The sequence below is a fragment of the Neofelis nebulosa genome, chromosome 8 (genome assembly GCF_028018385.1).
Source record: "Neofelis nebulosa isolate mNeoNeb1 chromosome 8, mNeoNeb1.pri, whole genome shotgun sequence".
NCBI classification, from domain to species: domain Eukaryota; kingdom Metazoa; phylum Chordata; class Mammalia; order Carnivora; family Felidae; genus Neofelis; species Neofelis nebulosa.
In genome coordinates this window covers 46,019,618-46,039,078 of record NC_080789.1, presented here as the reverse complement: position 1 = coordinate 46,039,078, position 19,461 = coordinate 46,019,618, and the positions used below count along the sequence as shown (strand labels likewise).

At 35.8% G+C, this 19,461-nt stretch overlaps 1 protein-coding gene across 4 annotated transcripts in view; it reads left to right on the top strand.

Annotated features, from left to right (window-relative positions):
• The window catches only part of TBC1D15 (TBC1 domain family member 15), a 76,553-nt gene that overhangs the window by 17,450 nt on the left and 39,642 nt on the right, over positions 1-19,461 (top strand). For 2 of the 4 annotated variants that reach the window (XM_058742024.1, XM_058742026.1), the window contains 3 exons: positions 9,605-9,703; positions 10,241-10,315; positions 15,666-15,804. In XM_058742024.1, the coding sequence (XP_058598007.1) occupies positions 9,605-9,703; positions 10,241-10,315; positions 15,666-15,804 (313 nt within the window). Of the gene's footprint in view, positions 1-1,405; positions 1,428-2,673; positions 2,697-9,604; positions 9,704-10,240; positions 10,316-15,665; positions 15,805-19,461 lie in introns of those variants that run through there. The other 2 variants (XM_058742027.1, XM_058742025.1) reach the window with 2 other exon arrangements.

Below are 19,461 nucleotides of genomic sequence, written 5' to 3'. Positions count from 1 at the left end.
AGCTGTCAGCACAGAGCCCCACATGGAGCCCAGACTCACAAACCGTGAGATTATGACCTGAGCCGAAGTCGGATGCTTAATTGACTAAGCCACCCAGGCGCCCCTCGTTTTTTTTTTTTCTTGTAATGTTTTAGTCTCATTTCAGTGCCAGGGTAGTGCTGGCTTCATAGAATGAGTTGGGAAGTTACTCCTCATCTTCAGTTTTCTGGAATTTGTGTAAGGTTGGAAAAAAATAATTTTGGGTCTTTTAAAGTTTGTTAGTTGATTTTACAGCACAGTATTTAGTGTGGGACTGATTTTGCCTGACTGTTGAGGCCAGGCTGCTCTGAGTACTTTACTCAGAGCCCTGTGAATTATGAGGTTTCCCACCCTTTGGGGAACAATTCCATGTGAGCCTGCATATTGTTTCTTCTAATAATTTCATGTGACCTTTCCTCCTAGCCTTTGATAATTTATGGACACGCATGCACTGACCAACACTCTGCTGACTACTCAGGGAGAGACCTCTACAGATCTCTTGAATTCTCTGTGCACTTATCTCTTCTATGGTACTCTGTCCTGTGAACTCTGACTTGGCTTCCCCCAATTCCCATCTCTGTGTCCTCAACTCCAGGAGACCACTAGGCATTGGCTGGGTTTTCTCTCACTTTGCCAGCTAGAAACTCTCTCAAGACAGTAAGCTGGGGCAGTTATATGGCCCACCTCATTTGTTTCCTTTGAACAGTCACTGTCCTTCATTACCTGATTAAACACACACACACACACACACACACACACACACACACACACACACTCTGTTTCATCGATTTGGCCTGCTTACTTGCTCGCTTTCCTTTTCTGTTTTTGTTTCCTGGTGGGAGGGTAAATCCAGTCTCCTGCCCTCTTGGTTGGAAGTATAAGGTATTATAGTTGTTGTTTTTTTTCTTCTCTAGTTTTGGTGGGATTAATATCTATTTCTGTTATATATCTTTTTTTTCTCAAGCTCAGGCTGAATGTTTGATTGTGTTCCAGATTTATTTCCTTGGTAGTTATGAACTCTGAGCTGGTCTTTTTCTTTCAGAGTTTTTGTAATAACCGTTTTATTCTTGTTGGTCTGTATTGGTTTTTTTCTGTCATGTGTCTTCTGAGAGGTGACATTGTCAACAAGACCTTCAAGAATTTTGTCAGATGCTGATTATGTAGAGAATGCCAGTAGATATTTGGGTAGCTGAAGGTCATCATCACCTCTAGAGAGTAGGTTTATATCAGTTAGTAATTTATATTAGTGTCTTTTTACCCCATTTCATTGGTAGTCTGTGTATATTCTATAACAATAGCATTCTTTCTCTTCTTTCACTTCCTTTTATTTTGCAGGTACACTTAGTGATAGGTGGTGCTCTTCCCTCAGATCTTCTGCTTGGTGTGTCCTTCCCTTTTGTTTTCTCAGGGTAGGTCCTTTTATTGTTGAAGTCATGTCCTGGTTTCCATCTGACAATATTCCTCCACTACCTTTGAGATTTGGTTTAAATGCTTTTTAAAACTGCATATTTTTCATTTATTACCAGTAGTTTTTAGCATTTTGGTTGTAAAACAAAACATAATACAGAAAAATGACACCTTTATAACATCATAAGGGAAACACCACTTTAGTCAAGAAGTAGTAGACCTTTGCAGCCACTCCAGAAGACCTTCCATGTACCCTCTTCTCCTAAGTAACTACTGTCCTTTTTTTAAAAAATATATTAAAAAAACTTTTTTTAGAGAGCATGCGTTCAAGCTGGGGAGAGGGGTAGGAAGGGGGAGAGAGAGAGAGAGAGCGAGAGGGAGGGAGGGAGAATATCCCAAGCAGGCTCCACGTTCAGCATGGAGCCTGACGCAGGCTCAGTCCCACAACCCTGGGATCATTACCTGAGCCAAAATCAAGAGTAGGATACTCTACTGACTGAGCCACCCAGGGGCTCCTGTCCTAACTTTTCTAGTACTTACTTTCTTACATTTCTTTACTGTTGCTAGGATTTTTTTTTTTAAGTTTATTTACCTTGAGAGAGACAGAGACTGTGCAGGTGGGGGATGGGCGGAGAGAAAGGGAGAGAGAGAACCCCAAGCAGGTTCCACGCTGTCAGCACAGAGCCTGATGTGGGGCTTGAACCCAAAAACTGTGAGAGCATGACCTGAGCTGAAACCAAGAGTTGGTTGCTTAACCTTAAGACTGAGCCACCTAGGCACCCCTTAAAATTGTTTTATGGTTCATTTATATTTGAGAGTGAGAGAGAGAGAGAGAGAGAGAGAGAGAGAGAGAGAGAGAATATGAGTGGGAGAGGGGCAGAGAGAGAGAGAGGGAGACACAGAATCTGAGGCAGGCTCCAAGCTCTGAGCTGTCAGCACAGAGCCAGACACAGAACTCAAACTCATGAACTGTGAGATCATGACCTGAGCAGAAGTTGTACGCTGAACCAACTGAGCCACTCAGGCACCCTTGTCTCAGTCTTTTTTCTTCTCCTAGCTTTCCATTTGCCAGCTTCTTGACATTAGTTTTCATTGCCCTTCACTTCAGTAGAATATAATTTTTTCTTGTTTTTCTTTCTGATATTTTTTTCCTGTTATGCTTATGAACTCTTTATCTTCTCTCAAATCTTAGGTAGTAGAAAGAGAGGCATTGCTGATGCCCTTTCTTTGCTTCCTGTAGCACAGAGGACCAACTCATGTTCACAACACTGGTAATTGGTGACTACTTCGGAGGGGAATATGAGCATATGGTATACTGGAATAATTTTGTTAGTGTCTGTATATATTGAGCCTTAAGTTGATTGTCGTTTTCATTGTGTACCCTTTGGACAAATAAAACTTTTCAAATCTCAACCCCAAAATAGTGGAAGAACCTCAGTCAAATCACTTAATGTCCTTGCATTTTTTTCTGTTACAAAGTAGGAATGATAACACGTATCTAATTGTGTTATGAGGATCAAATTGATAACATAGAAATGCTGTGTAAAGTAATGCATAATAGAAATACTACATGCTGATGATAATAACATTTTAACCTTTCTTTTTTATCTTGCATTAGAGATTATGAACAAAACCAGAGTAAAGAAATTGAAAACCTGTTTTACTAAATGTATTACCTCGGATGAAATTCCTGATATCATAATTATTCCCTGTAGCAAAATAATTTTTCATACCAAACAAGCTTAGAGATAGCTTTTCAAATACTGATTATTACCATTGACGAAGATAGGATGCAGAATATCCTATGGCAGAAAGATACTCATCAGGAATCAATTCACTTATAGGGTCTAATGAAGAAGAAATACCATTTTAACACTTTGTATAAGATCACAATTTTAATTGGACTTCTCTTTTTGTGTTTTGAGCTATTGTAGATAGTTGATACCTGTAGAGTTGTGTTTTATTAATAAGCTCATGTACTGAGAAACGAGTGATGAACAAACATATTCTGTAAATTAAAAAAAAGTGAAATGATTCCCTCAAAAGTGGAGTGGAGGACTTTAGGAGTAAAATATATGATTCGGGACGCCTGGGTGTCTCAGTCGGTTGAGCATCCAGCTTTGGGTTAGGTCGTGATCTCGCAGTTCACCAGTTCCAGTCCTGTGTCAGACTCTGTGCTGACAGCTCAGAGCCTGGAGCCTGCTTGGGATTCTTTGTCTCCCTCTCTCTCTGTATCTTCCCCGCTCACGCTTTGTCTCTGTCTCTCTCAAAAAATAAATGTTAAAATAAATAAAATAAATGCATGTTACAAAAGGGCCTACAAATTTCTTTTGTGTACTATTTAGTAGGAGTTCGGATGGGAGAGAAACCAAGAGTTTTTGTTAAAAGGCCTAATTGTTAGTTAACTGCTGCATTGCTTTATAAATTAAAGACATTTAAAAATTGTTTTTAGGCCTAAGCAGCATTATTTTCTACATCTAAGCAATTTCAGAAACTGCTTTTCTGTAGGGAAACCATGTGGAATTTTTCTGGTAGTTTCTTGAGGCAGTAACAATTGAGATTTAATGGATGAAGATGTTAGGAAATCTGAAATCCACTCCCTCCTTTGATGTGCATGTGGTCTTGAGTAGTCACTGAATAGCTTTTGTGTCTCAGTTTATTCTTCTGTAAAATGGAGATGGAAATAAGGTCTATTTCTGACACATTCAGTTTAGCTATGAGGATCAAAAGAGATCAGACTGCTTTGAAAACAAAGTCAATAGTTGGGGTTCCTGGGTGGCTCAGTCATTTAAGTGTCCAACTTCAGCTCAGGTCCTGATCTCATGGTTTGTCATGCTCTGTACTGATAGCTCGGAGCCTGGAGCCTGCTTTGGATTCTGTGTGTGTCTCTCTCTCTGCCTCTCTCCCACTTGCGTGCTCTTTCTCTCTCTCAAAAATAAACATTACAAATTTTTTTTTCAAAAAAAAGAAATAATTAAAACTGTCACCATTAAGGGGCACCTGGGTGGCTCAGTTGGTTAAGCAACCAACTCCAGCTCAGGTCATGATCTCCCAGTTCGTGGGTTTGAGCCCCACATCGGGCTCTGTGTGGACAGCTCAGAGCCTGGAACCTGCTTCCGATTCCATGTCTCCTGCTCTGTCTGCCCCTTCCCTGCTTGTATTCTGCCCCCGCCCCTCAAAAATAAACATTAAAAAAAATTTAAAACTATCATTAACTTTAATATTTGAAGTAAATTACATATTTGATGCAACTAGAACTTTTTTTTGTCCCTTTAAGTCTTACAAGACTTAATAAAGGTTAGGAGCTCAGTAAGTAAGTTTATTAATTTCATTCTATTTCTGGCAGAATTAGTAATTTGTATCGGTTAACATCACAGCCTTCAAATTAGCCGAATATGACTGCTTTCTAAAGACAGTACAAGTCTTGGTTTGGGATTGTGAATATTTGGACATGTAATTTGTCCCTCAAAAAGTACTAAAGAGTTAAGGAACACAGAACATGGAATGAGTGCAGCTTGGACTTTTTCATAAGATACCTAGTACTATCATGCTTTTTAGGTATTTTCCCAGCTAAATTACTTAGGAAATTCAGCTTTTTCTTAAATGAAAAAGAGAACAGACACTTGGCCAACATATGTATGGGAAAGAAAGAGTTGCTTAATGTGCTTCAGTTAGGTATTTTATTTGACTCTTTAGGATTCACTTACTTTATTAAGGTTCCAGAATCTGTTAAGTGTTAATGGTATCACAGAATCTTAGATTATGTTGTTAACGATACCAACCTTTTCTGGGTAAATAAGTGTCACTTTTTCTACTATGAGAACTATGAAGCTCTTGATTATTCTGTTAGCTGAGTCTTAGGTGAAAATATGCTAACATGTAGTTTCAGGGTATGTCTCTGATCTATTTGTCACAAAAACTTGAAATTTTAAGGGATTTTTTTTTCCCCTCTTAACCTTTTCCTACTTCCATATTGTAGCCTCAGATACATTATCCAGTTTAACCTCTTGTTTTAAAAATTGATAAGCTGAAGTCTGGAAAGGTTATAGTTTATACATCTGGAATTCCCTTTTCCCACTTTACTCATTAAAATTATTTTTTTATTACTGAAGCAATGTATAACTATATTTTAACTTCAAGATATTCAAGTCAGTTAGAGGCATTAAAATAGACAGTTACAGTTCTCTTTCAGCCTTTCCACATCCCATTCTTTTTTCAAGTAACTTCTGTTCACAGCTTTAAGTGTGTCTTTCCAGAACTTGTTCTGTGTATTACAGAGATTTAGAGAAACTTAAAAAAAAAAAATGTAGATGTCATATACTATATGTAATTCGCTGTTTTCTGTGTCTTTCTGTTCATTTAATGTACCATATTCTTTCTTAACTGCTAAATAGTATTCTCTGTAGAATGAATATCCCAGGATATATTTGATCATTTCCCTCTGTGGGATATTTAAATTCATAACTTCCCTTCTTTCCTCCTTCCCTCACCTCCCCTGATAGTGTAAATAATACTGTGAATAGTCTTAAACATATCTTTATGCATATGTGTGAATAAATCTGTGTACTTTGAAAGTTTTTACTTTTATACAAATAATACAGAATGTCTCCCACCATTTCCCAACTCATACTGTCCCCAGTCTTTGCCTTCTGCTTAATGCTGGCTGGTGCTTAACAACTATTACATTGAATGCTACCTTGGGTTTTTGAGATCAGAATTTCTCTCTGATCTTGATTACTAAATTAAAAGGACTCTTTTCCTAATGTACAAATCCATATCACAAGTGACTAACACTTGTGACAAACACATATCACAAGTGACTAACACAGAACAGGCAGTAAAAGTAATGTGGTGCTTTATAATGTAGTGGTTAAGAGCACAGTTCTGGTGTCAGACTGCCAGGATTTTAATCTCCACACTACTCCTTAACTACCCCTTAGTATTTGTGTCATCAACCTTAGACAAGTTATTTAACCTCTCTTTCAGTTTTCTCATTAACACAAATGGGCTTCTCATTCTAATGATGTAGTAGGATACAGTTATAGAGCCTGTGGTCTAGAGTTGTAGGGATTAAGCTATCATATGCGGAGTTCCCGGTGCATAAGTGTTCCATAAATGCTAACTAAAAACAACAGAATGCATACCCATTTACATTTTTAAAAGTTTATTTTTGAGAGAGAGAGTGAGAGAGAGAGAGTGTGAGCACACAGGGGAGGGGCAGAGTGGGAGGGGGAATAGAGGATCCCAAGTGGGCTCTGCACTGACAGCAGCAAGCCCCATTTGGGGCTCGCACTCATTAATTGTGAGATCATGACCTGAGTAGAACTTGGATGCTCAACTGACTGAGCCACCCAGTTGCCCCATACCCATTTACATTTGTAACTAGGGTGTGATGGTGATAGGTTGTGATGGTGCTTGTCTTGCATTGTTGGTCCACATGCTATTCTGAATAGTGATGTGTTTATATTAATAAAAGTTCTACATAAATATAAAATGTCCATAGTACCCAAAGCAGTCTATAGATTTAATGTAATCCCTATCAAAATACCAACAGCATTTTTCATAGAACTAGAATAAATAATCCTAAAATTTGTATGGAACCACAAAAGATCCCGAATAGCCAAAGCATTCTTGAAAGAGAATAAAACTTAAGGTATCACAATCCCAGATATCAAGATGTACTGCAAAACTGTTGTAATCAAAACAGTATGGTACTGGCACAAAAAGAGACACACAGATCAGTGGAACAGAACAGAAAGCCTGGAGATAAGTCTATGATTATATGTTCAGTTAATCTTCATCAGAGGAAGCAAAGTTATGTGATGGGAAAAAGTTTATTCAACAAGTGGCACTATGAAAACTGGATAGCTACATGTAAAAGAATGAAACTGAACTACTTTCTTTTACCATGGATTAAAGACCTAAATATGAGACCTGAAACCATAAAAACCCTAGAAGAAAGCATAGGCAGTGATTTCTTTGAATTTACACCAACATCTTTCTAGATATGTCTTCTAAAGTAAGGGAAACAAAAGCAAAAATAAACTATTGGGATCACATCAAAATATAAAGCTTCTGCACAGCAAAAGAAACCATCAACAAAACAAGAAACCCACTGAATGGGAGAACATATTTGGAAATGATATATCTGATAAGGGGTTAGTATCCAAAATATATAAAGAATTTATGCACCCCAACACCAAAAAAACCCAAATAATCCAATTAAACGGGCAGAAGACATGAACAAACATTCTCTAAAGAAGACATCCAGGTGGCCAACCGACACATGAAAAGATGCTCAACATCACTTATCAGGGAAATGCAAATCAAAATAACAATGAGATACCACCTCACACACCTGTCAGAATGGCTAAAATTGAAAACACAAGAAACAAGTGTTGGTGAGGATATGGAGAAAAAGAAATCTTCATGCACTGTTGGTGGGAATGCAAACTAGTGCAGCCACTGTGGAAAACAATGTGGAGTTTCCTCAAAAAATTAAAAATAGAATTACCATATGATCCAGTAATTCCACTACTGGGTATTTACCCAAAGAATATGAAAACACTAATTTCAAAAGATACATATGCACCCCTATGTTTATTGCAGCATTATTTACAATAGCCAGAATACAAAAGCAGCCCAAGTATCCATCGATAGGTGAAAGAATAAAGATGAGGTGTACACACCCCCCCCATTCACACAGTGGGATGTTACTCACCCATTAAAAGATGAAGTCTTGCCATTTTCAACAAGGATGGATCTAGAGAGTATAATGCTAAGTGAAATAAGTCAGAGAAAGACAAATACCATATGATTTCATTCATGGGGAATTTAAACAAACGAACAAAGAAAAAGACAAACTCAAGACTTAAATGTAGAGAACAAACTGGTGGCTATCAGAGGGCAGGTGGGTGGGGGATGGGTGAAATAGGTGAAGGAGATTGAGAGTACACTTAACCATGATGAGTACTGAGTAAAGAATTGTTGAATCACTATATTGTACACCTGAAGCTAATATAACTATGTTAATTGTACTGGAATTAAAATGTCTACATAAATGGAAACTGCAACTGCACTTTGTTCTAATCTTACATATGTCAAAAATACTTAGGTCTAGAAGTGATTATTTTATTTCTCTTTTACTTATTTTCCTAATGAAAAAAATTTTTTAGTGGTTTAAAATGGGTCCCAGGAATGGAATCTTAGTTTATAACATTATGCTTTTAGAAAATAAGGCTTACCTTTGTATGGTTCAGTTTACTTAGGAATTAACTTAAGTCTCCCTTGTATTGCCATAGGATGTTGTTCAGGGACCATGTTTTAATCATACTTACGTAACTATAGTGTTTTACGTATTCAGTAAATATTTGTGTGCTTGAACTACTTTAATCATTCCTAGATGGTCCTCATCATTACTCTTTAAAATTCCCATATTATTCCCTGAATTTCTATGCCATTTTGCTATAAAAACACACTGAAACAATCTTACAGTAAAATGTGCTATTCTAGGAATAGTTAGAAAGCAGTGATTCCTGGGGCGCCTGGGTGGCGCAGTCGGTTAGGTGTCCGACTTCAGCCAGGTCACGATCTCGCGGTCCATGGGTTCGAGCCCCGCGTCAGGCTCTGGGCTGATGGCTCGGAGCCTGGAGCCTGTTTCCGATTCTGTGTCTCCCTCTCTCTCTGCCCCTCCCCTGTTCATGCTCTGTCTCTCTCTGTCCCAAAAATAAATAAAAAAGCATTGAAAAAAAAAATTAAAAAAAAAAAAAGAAAGCAGTGATTCCTTATTGCATTTCATCTGTTCTTATTCTTGAGTATTTTCAGATCCTTTTTCAGTTTGAACCCAATATCTTGCTTAATGTTTGTTAATAATATATTTTAAGTGGAATCTGCTTGAGACACATAGCATTTTTGTTTATGGAGAAGATCAAGGTTGTGATTATCACTAAATCAAACTTCCATGCATAACAAAGCAAACTTCCTTCCAGTTTGTCTTAGTTTGAAGTGCTCTTAAACTTGAGTGGTATTTTTCAAATAATACATTTATATATGAAATAATCAGAAACGTGGTTCAGGCATTACAGGAATATATCTCACTTTTTTAAAACAAATGTTGAAACAGTACTTAATAATGTGTGGTTAATTCTTTTTTTTTTTTTTTTTTTTTTTGCTGTTCCAGATTATATACGAACAGGAAGGGGTCTATATTCACTCATCTTGTGGAAAGACCAATGACCAAGACAGCTTGATTTCAGGAATATTACGTGTGTTAGAAAAGGTGGGTTTCTAGTAAATGATTTTATTTATGATTGTTTATGGCAGTGGTTCATCGTTAGGGCATTGTTAGTTTGAATTTCATGTGTGAGGTGAAATTATGTAATTGAACAGTGGTTGTAAATTTAACATGAAAATGATGTTAGAAAAAAATACTTAATTAAAAATTTTTAAAAAAGATTTTAAGTAATCTCTACACCCAGTGTGGGGCTCAAACTCACTGCCCCAAGATCAGGAGTCCCGTGCTCCACTGAGTCAGCCAGGCACCCCAGAAAAAAAGTAACTTTAGATAGCCAGTAAAATGGCGTGGACTATTATAAAACTTATGTAAAAGTTGCAGTAATGTAAATTTTTTATAATGAATAATAATAGTTTAAAAATCTATATAACAATTATCAAATCGTTTATGATATTACATACTTAAAATGCTAATATTTAGTGGTTTAAAATTTTCATTTTGGGTTCAGGGAATTACACATAGGTGACTAAGAGTGTAAGATATTGCTGAATAGTAACCGTAGTCCATAATTTCTTTCTCTAGGATGCTGAAGTAATAGTGGACTGGAGACCATTGGATGATGCTTTAGATTCTTCTAGTATTCTCTACGCTGGAAAGGTATTTAAAAAAGAAAGGGTGTGACTAAAGGAAGGAATGCTATTAAGAATTTTTTTTTAAAGGTTATTTATTTATTTTTGAGAGAGAGAGAGTGTGAGAGCATGAGCAGGGGAGGAGCAGAGAGAGGGAGAGAGAGAATCCTAAGCAGGCTCCACGCTGTGAGTGCAGAGCCTGGTGCAGGGCTTGAACTCATGAACTGTGAGATTGTAACCTGAGCCAAAACCAAGAGTCAGACGCTCAACTGACTGAGCCACCCAGGCACCCAAGGAATGCTATTTTTATTTTTATTTTTATGTTTTTGTTTTTGTTTTTGTTTTTGCTATTTATTTATTCCAGTATAAGGAATGCCATTAAAACAATTATTTTTTAATGTTTAATTTTGAGAGAGGGGGGGAAACAGAGTGTGAGCATGGGAGGGGCAGAGAAAGAGGGAGACACAGAATCTGAAGCCGGCTCCAGGCTCTGGGCTTGAACTCAAACCATGAGATCATGACCTGAGCTGAAATCGGATGCTTAAGTCAACTAAGCTACCCAGGCACCCCAAGGAATGCCATTTTAAAATAACTTTTTTGAGCTATAATTCATATGCCATAAAATTTATTCTTTTAAAGTATACAATTCAGTGGTGTTAATATATTTACAGACTTGTGTAACCATCACCAATATCTAATTTTAGAACATTTTTATCACTCCTAAAAAAGAAACTACCTTTTAGTAGTACACTCCTCATTCCCACTTAACTCCAGCCTCTTGCAACCACTCATCTACTTTTCATCTCTGAGAATTTGCCTGTTGCGGACATTTCATCTAAATGGAATCATACAGTATGTGGCCTTTTGTGACTTGCTTCTTTGACTTGGTATAATGTTTTCAAGGTTTATCCATGTTATAGCACTTCTCAGTCCATCCATCCTTCTTCTTTCCCTCTTTCTTGCCTGCCTTCCTGCCTTCCTTCCCTGCCTTCTGCTGAACAACATTGCATTTATGGATATACAGTAATCCCCCCTTACCCATGTGGGATATGTTCTAAGACCCCCAGTGGATGCCTGAATACTATCAATACAGATAGTATTGAACCCTGTACATACTGTGTTTTTCCTATACATACCTATGATAAAGTTTAATTTATAAATTAGGCACAGTAAGAGATTAACACTAATAACTAATAATAAAATATGACAATAATAACAATATACTATAATAAAAGTTATATGAATGTGGTCTTTCTCAAAATCGTGATTGTACTGTACTTACCTGTCTTATGATGATGTGAAATGATAAAGTGCCTACGTGATGAAGTGAGGTGAATGATGTAGGCATTGTGAAGTAGTGTTAGGCTACTATTGACCTTCTGACAATATGTCAAAAGGAGGATCATCTGCTTCTGGACCATTGTTGACTGTGTGTAACAGACTGTAGATAACAAACTGTGGAAAAGGAAAACCACAGATACGGGGTGCGCTGCACCACATTTTGTTTATTAGTTGATGGATTTTTTTTTTTTTTTTTTTTTTTTTACTTTTTTAGGTTAATATAAATAATGCTCATGTGAACATTCAAAACAAAATTTCTGTATGGACATATATTTTTCTCTTAAAAACCTAGGAGTAGAGGGTCGCTTGGGTGGCTCAGTCGATTAAGCATCCGATTGTTGATTTCTGCTCAGGTCATGATCTCATGGTTGTGGGATTGAGCCCTGCATTGGGCTCTGCACTGAACGTGGAGCCTGCTTGGTATTCTCTCTTTCCCTCTCCCTCTGCCTGAAATCCACTCGCTCTGTCTCTGTCTTTCTCTCTGTCTTAAAATAAATAAATAAATAAACAAACATAGGAGTGTAATTGTTGGGTTATATGATAACTATGCATTTACCACTTGTATCATGCATGTGTTGACTTGTCACTGTGGAAGGTAGAGATTTCTATTTTATCTATTCTTTTTTATCTGTTTCTATTTTATCTCTAATTCCCTTGAAACTCAGTCTCATTTCTCCACATTTCTTCTCAGAATATTTAAACACAGATTCAGATTTCATCTTTTAGAGACCTTTCTTCCAGAGTCGTCTTATAGGCTCATTCTGACCTGGTTGCCTTTTTGGTTGGCTGTGCAGCAGTTGTCCTGAGGATTCTTCCCTATATTTTTATCCCCATTTCTTGTATCCTGTGCTGTCTTCTATTTTGGTTCACTCCTTTGTTTTCATGAAGCTCTAGTACTTCTGAGAAAAAGGGTACATAAGAACAAAAACATTTATTTTTTTTTAGACTTTTTTTTTTTTTTAATGGGTTATTTTTAAGAGAGAGAGCGGGAGAGAGGCAGAGAGACAGGGAGACTATCTGAAGCAGGCTCTGTGCTGACAGCAGAGAGCCTGATGCAGGGCTTGACCCCACAAACCATGAGATCATGACCTGAGCTGAAGTCTGATGCTTAACCAGCTGAGCCACCCAGGGGTCCTGCTATCCATATTCTGACTGGCATAGAATTATAGTTTGAAAAGAAATTACCGTCTTAGGTTTTTTAAGTTTCCTTTATTGTTAAGTCTAATAACATTCTAACTTCTGATCCATTGTATGTTTTTTTCATTTTAGAAGCTTTTATGATTGCCTCTTTGTTTCTAGTGTTTTAGATGTCCTCACAGTGAGCCATTGTGGTCCTTGATATCCATTGTTTTGGGCACTTGATGGGCTCTTTTAATATGGAAACTTGTGTCTTAGTTCTTAGGAAATGTTGAATTATTTCAGTGAGGATTTTTTTCTTCCTCTCCATTTTCTATTTTCTTTCTTTCTGGAGCTCTGTAGACCTGGACTGGTCCTCTAGTTTTCTAATCCTTTCTTTCCTATTTTTAATTTCTATTTTAATTCTTTTCCTATTTTTAATATTTTTATAGGAAGTTTCTTCAGTTTTATCTTTCAGTTCTTGGCTTTCTTGCCTTTTTAATTTCTGCTTTATTTTTAATTTCTAGAGCATCTTGTTCTAAGTGCCCCTTTTCCAGTTCTTTTTAAAAATAGCATCCTGTTCTTTTGTGAATATATCTTTCCTTATTCCTAAGGCATTTTGTTTTTATCTCTCTACATAATCTACTTTTAATTGACTTTTTTCCCCCTTGTTTCATTGGGACCTTGTCTTTTGTGTAGACACTTGCCTTTGATGTTTGGTAATCTTTGTGGTGTGATGCTTAGATTTAACAGCAGACAAAAAAAAGTGGTTGATTATACTCTGTAGGTATAGGTAGATATAGGTAGGCTTGGTAATTCCTTGGGGAATCTCTACTGTTAAAGCTAGATCATTTCTCTTGGGCTTATTAATCATTTGTCTGGAATTCCTGCAGATTCCTGCCTGGGAGGGTAAGCCTGGATTCCAGTGTTCTGAGAACGGAGTGGAGGAAGAGAGCTGGGAATCTCACCAATTCATTGTATAGATGGACTTTTAATAAATTCTCGTTTTCAGTGTGTTATCCCATTATTCAGTGTGGTTGGTTTCTCCTAATCCAGAGATAATCTGTTTTACTTTCTTTAATGAATAAACACCTCCAGCCTTCTGAACTTTTGTTAGTCCTCTTTTTAGTTTGACCTTTATCCTAATTTCCAAAAGTACCTGATCTACCAATTCCAAACCTTTGTGCTGGTGGGATTCTGTAGATGCTTCTTAACTTTCCCCATTATTCATTTCATTCATTTAGTTTTCTTTTCTTTCAGTCTGTTTCCATTTCTTAATTTTTCTTGTGCCTTTATAGTATCTTTCTTTTCTTACAAATTTTCCTTTGTCCCTTTTTAAAAAGAATTACACTAGCAATACATGAATGCATTCTTGTAAAAATGTTCGAGTAATAGAAACAGACAATAGAAGTTGAAGTCCTGCTTGACTAGAATCCTGTCACTCATCTGTCCCTATTTAGTGTATATCTTTCCAGACTTTTGTCTGTATATATTTCATTATCTGTCTAGTTTTCTTTCTGTGTTGCTAATTGCATATGCTGCATGTAGTTACACTGCATTGTTTTGCAACTTCTTTGTTTTATTTACTATTACTTAATAGTAAATAAATATTAACATATGTTAGTTTTTTAAACTATGGCCTAGTATTTCCTTGTCTACCCCCTAGTTTGTTTATTCACTCCTTCACTTATGGATGTTAGGATATTTTCAGTTTTTCATTTTTATAAACAATGCTGCAGTAAAAATTCTTGCATATGCCTCTTAGTATGCATGTGTTAGTATTTCTCTAGAATGGAAGATGTAAAGAGAATTATTTTGGTGACACACATGCATAGTTTGAATCTTAATAAATATGACTCTATTGCCCTTTTGGAGTCAGTACTAATTAGCATGGTCATCAACAGTGTGAGGTACCATGTCTTTACACTGTCTTTCATATTTTTTTTACTTGAATAGAGCAAAAAATTGAAGTTCATCTTAACTTTTCTTTGTTTCTGAAGTTGGACATCTTCCTGTATGTTTGTTGCTTCATATTTCTTTGACTTGCTTATTCCTACCATTTGCATGGTTTTCAGATTTGTTATGTGCCAATTTCTAAATAACTTGGTGTAGGTGTTTTTGTATTCTAGATGTTTTTCTTTGTCTGCCATATATTTTGGAAACATTTTCACCCAGGCTTGCTTATGTTTGCTATCTTTTATTGTATACAAATTAAATTTTTTGGTTTAAATTATTAGTATTGAATTTTAGACTTTTGGTTTTATTCTCTTTTAAAATGTTAAGTTGTATAGAACCATACATGTAGATACATTGTTTGTAGCTTTTAACTAATTTTTATTGAGAAATATGGAACCAATGATGGCTTAAATAAAATAGCCACCTTTGGCTATTTTCCTCAAATAACTGCAAATCTAGAGGTTTGGAGTGATTCTCCTCTGTTTTCTTTTATGGTCGTAAGATGGCTGCCATAATTTGAGACATTGTGGCTACGGTCAAAGCAGGAAAAAGGGGAAAGGGGATGAGGCTTTTATTAGGAAAGCAAAAGTATTTCCAGAGGCCCTGCAGTTGAGCTCTGCCTTTATTTCATTGGCAACCCTAACTACAAGGGAGTCTGGAAAGGCTTTTCTTTTTTTTCTTGTTTTTTGGGGGGGATGGAGTGGATGGCAAGTAAAGATAAGCAGGAGAGAAACAAGGATAGGAAATAGTGGTCAGTTTTCCTACCAGTGATGTCTGCCACAACCTATAGTTTTAGTTTATGCAGAAACTGAGAAAATATTATTAATTGAAATTAAATTCTAGTTTTAGTTCCTAAATATTTTATGTTACGTGTGTGTGTGTGTGTGTGTGTGTGTGTGTGTGTGTGTATATATATATATATATATATATATATATATATATATTTTTTTTTTTTTTTTTTTTAGGATTCCAGTTCAGTTGTAGAATGGACACAGCCCCCAAAGGAAAGAGGTTATCGGGGATCGGAACATCTGAACAGTTATGAAGCAGAGTGGGACATGGTCAATACAGTTCCGTTTAAAAAGAAACCACATACCAATGGAGGTATGAATTAAATCTTTTGAAAGCTTAAACTAATTTGCTACAATATAATATAAATAAAAGTGCAAAGAAAATTCTTTAATGTTCCTCTGTCACAAGGATGATTTGGTGCTTTAATACATATAACTCTTAATATTTTAATTATATTCTGTATTCATCTCTCTTTTTGTTTTGATGGTTGTGACTTTATAAAAAAAAAAAAAGGCTTTAAAAATACTTGTTCTGTTTTGTAGTTACTCATGGAAGAAAATAGAAACACTTTAAAAAATTGCTTTAGATGTCTCTCAAGCACATTTTTCTAGAATAAAAAAATTCATGTTATTTCATCCTAAAGCACCAGGGGGAGATGGAGTATATCACTAAACTGTACTGTTCTAATTTCAGTGCTTACTGAGATCTTCACAGCTCATTATAGTCTTCTATTTATATATGTTCAGTGACTATTCTCCTTTATATATTACATGTATATATTTAAATTTATGCTGCTATGCGATGATTATCAACATGTAGATAACAAAAAAGACCCAAGCTAACAGCCTGGCAGAACACATAAACTACCCCAAATAAGATTTAGGTAGCCCATCTGTGAGGTAGCCAGCCTATCTGTGATTCTTTTAAAAGTAGTAAATACATGTACAGAGTTAAAGTGGTTTTTTTCATAGTGATTAGTTTGTGTTTTATAGCTTAATTTTATCTCTTAATGATTTTGGTGTGAATTTAGGATTGATTTATCCACATTTGCCAAATTCAGAAAAGCTGGCCAAAATTGGCTGGAATACATACACTACATTTATATAGCCTTGTTATTAAGTGAAATTGATTTTCATCTGTGGCCTGGGGAATCATTCTCATATACAGTAGTTATCCTTTGTACTATATCATTTCTTAGAAACAATGGTAATGAAGAAGTTAATAGTAATTTGTAAGCCTTTGGTAAATTATAGTCAGCTCAGTGCTGGTGTTTTGCTTTTTTTTTTTTTTTTTTTCTTCTTTTTGGTATTCTCTTTCTACTGAAAGGGAAGATTTTTACCAGAACAATACTAAATATTAAGATAAGACCATAGGACTTTAGCGTATTTGGCATGTGAAGTGATTTTTAACTGCTTTAGATTAGGTCTTAAGAATTAATTTATGTGAATTGATCTTTTTCTGTTTGTTTTGTTGGTTGTACCTAATAGTATCTAATATTGTTGAATCTTTGAAAATGACAGGCTATGGGAATGAACAAAGGAGTGAGTTTTCATAAATGAAAGAAACATTGCATGTATGTGAAATGCTGACAATAAACATCTTTTTAGGTTAGTAGTTTTCAACTTTGGCTGCACACTGAAATCACCTAGGGAGTTTAGGCTTTTTAGAAAAATACTGATGCCTGTATTTCATCCTGCTGGACCCTAGGCATCTGTTTTTCAAATGTTGTCCTGTTGATTTTAACGTGCAGAATTGAGAACCTGTGTGTAGCTGTGTAGTTTAGCAAAATACTGCTCATATGGCTTGGCCATGCACTGTGACTTATAAAGCAAGGAGACTTTATTTAGCAATTATTAAAAGTTAAGGAGATATTTTCTTTTTTCCCAGTATTTGAAAACTATTACGATTGTGTATAGCAGTAAGCAATAATATTGAACCTAGTATGACGCAGTATGCATACACATGTACCTGTCTGCCAGGAGTTATGAAGTGCAGTGCATTCTGTCCCATCCCATCCCTTCCTCTTCTAGATTATTTCATCCAATTATATTTCATCAAAACTTCTTTCAAAAGGAGACATTTTCTAAGCTTGATGTTTCAAAATTCAAATTTATGCCATTATGAAACATTTTTATACTTTTGAATCATTTTTCTAGTAAAATTTTATTTTATTATAATTTTCACATTATATTTTTTACTTCTTTGTGTGACAAGGGAATTTGGAACAAAACATTTAAACATTAATTTTTTTTTTCATGTTTATTTTATTTTTGAGAGAGAGAGAGACAGAGTGTGAGCTGGGGAGGGGCAGAGAGACAGGGGGACACAGAATCCGAAGCAGGCTCCATCCAGGCTCTGAGCTGTCAGCACGGAACCCAAAGCGGGGCTCGAACTCACAAACTGTGAGATTATGACCTGCACCGAAGTCGGACACTCAACTGACTGAGCCACCCAGGCGTCCCTGGAACAAAACATTTTAAAAATTGACTGTCAGAGACTTAACTTTCTTTATAATTTTTAAGAGTTTCTATTGCTCAGTCTTTGTTTTTGTATATCAGAACAAATGTTTTGAAAATGTATCTTCCCGCAACAACAGACTGCCGTCATGTTCTGTACACCTATCCAAATAAAATGTTGTGTTCTTGGTGTTGATTCCATTCAAGACATATAGGGACTTATTTAACTGTTTTAGTTTTACTCTTCTGCTGTTGTGGTCAGTTTTCCCATGTCATTGTGCTGGAGATATGTTTTATATGTATTTGGTTACATTGTTCATCAGAACTAATTAGTTTTATTTACCTTTCTTTAAGAGAAGGAAGGAAATTTTGAGTTAACTCTTGGATTTATTAGTTTTCCTTTGTAACCATTTCTATTTTTGTTTAGCTATTGGTGGTAGACTAACTTGATGTTTCTTTTATGTTGACTTGGTACTAGGTTATTCATTTGTTCAGTGCATCTTAGAGTACCTGCTATGCACTCCTCTAGATATTGGGAATATAATTGTGAATAATATAAAGTTCTTGTTCTCATGAATCTTACTATGTTCAAGTAAAAGGACTTCTATAATTGAATTGTAATGTTTTTTTCACTGTTTATTAGAGCTTCAAGTGAGGAAATGTGTGAGGCATTTTCTATACATGAATATTTTGTATTTCATATGTGATGTATTTTTTCCATTAATGTGGGAAAATCTGTGTAAAATTTTTACTTTTGAATATGTACAAACTCCTAATAATTCATATAGCTTGCATGTATTAACATATATGATTTTCTGGCATTAATTTAGATTAATTTCTTTTTGTGTAATTTAAGAATTTAATTTAAAAAAAATTGTCTATCTAGTTTTTCATTGCTTTGAAAATATTTTTGGTCTTTGCAAATACCTAGTAGTATCTATCCTTTCTAGGTAGTCCAGACATATTCACATGTAAATGATTTAGGAAGACATTGGAAATTAGAATTGTTCTCACTTTGATATTAGCTTGTAGTGATGTTACGAGCTCTGTGGTATAAATTCCAGTGAAATAGGATGTACAGTAGTCAAATGGGCACATGGTACTTAATCCAGTACCAGCCTTGGATATGTGTTCACTATCTAAACTGGTATGGAACCTAGGCAGGTCACTGCATAGTTAAGTTACTCAGCCTTTCTGGACTTCCTTTCAAATGATACTTGTTTCAGTGTCCATGAAAAAGTGATGGTACCTGTAATCCTTGTAGGTAGAGGTTCTGTGAGCAGTAGATTTCTTTGTGTCAATTTAGGAGATCTTGTTGGAGGTGATGGAGCTATGGTGTTCTGACTATATAGGAAGGTGACATATGTGCAGGTCAACACTGATCTACCCTTTGATCAAGTTCTATAAGCACATATCTTCTATGTAGTTTTATGTTTGTGCAGTTGGTAGTGTGGGATCGAGTTAGTTAAGACCTTGAGTAACAGGACAGTGCAGCACTTCTTAGGAAATAACA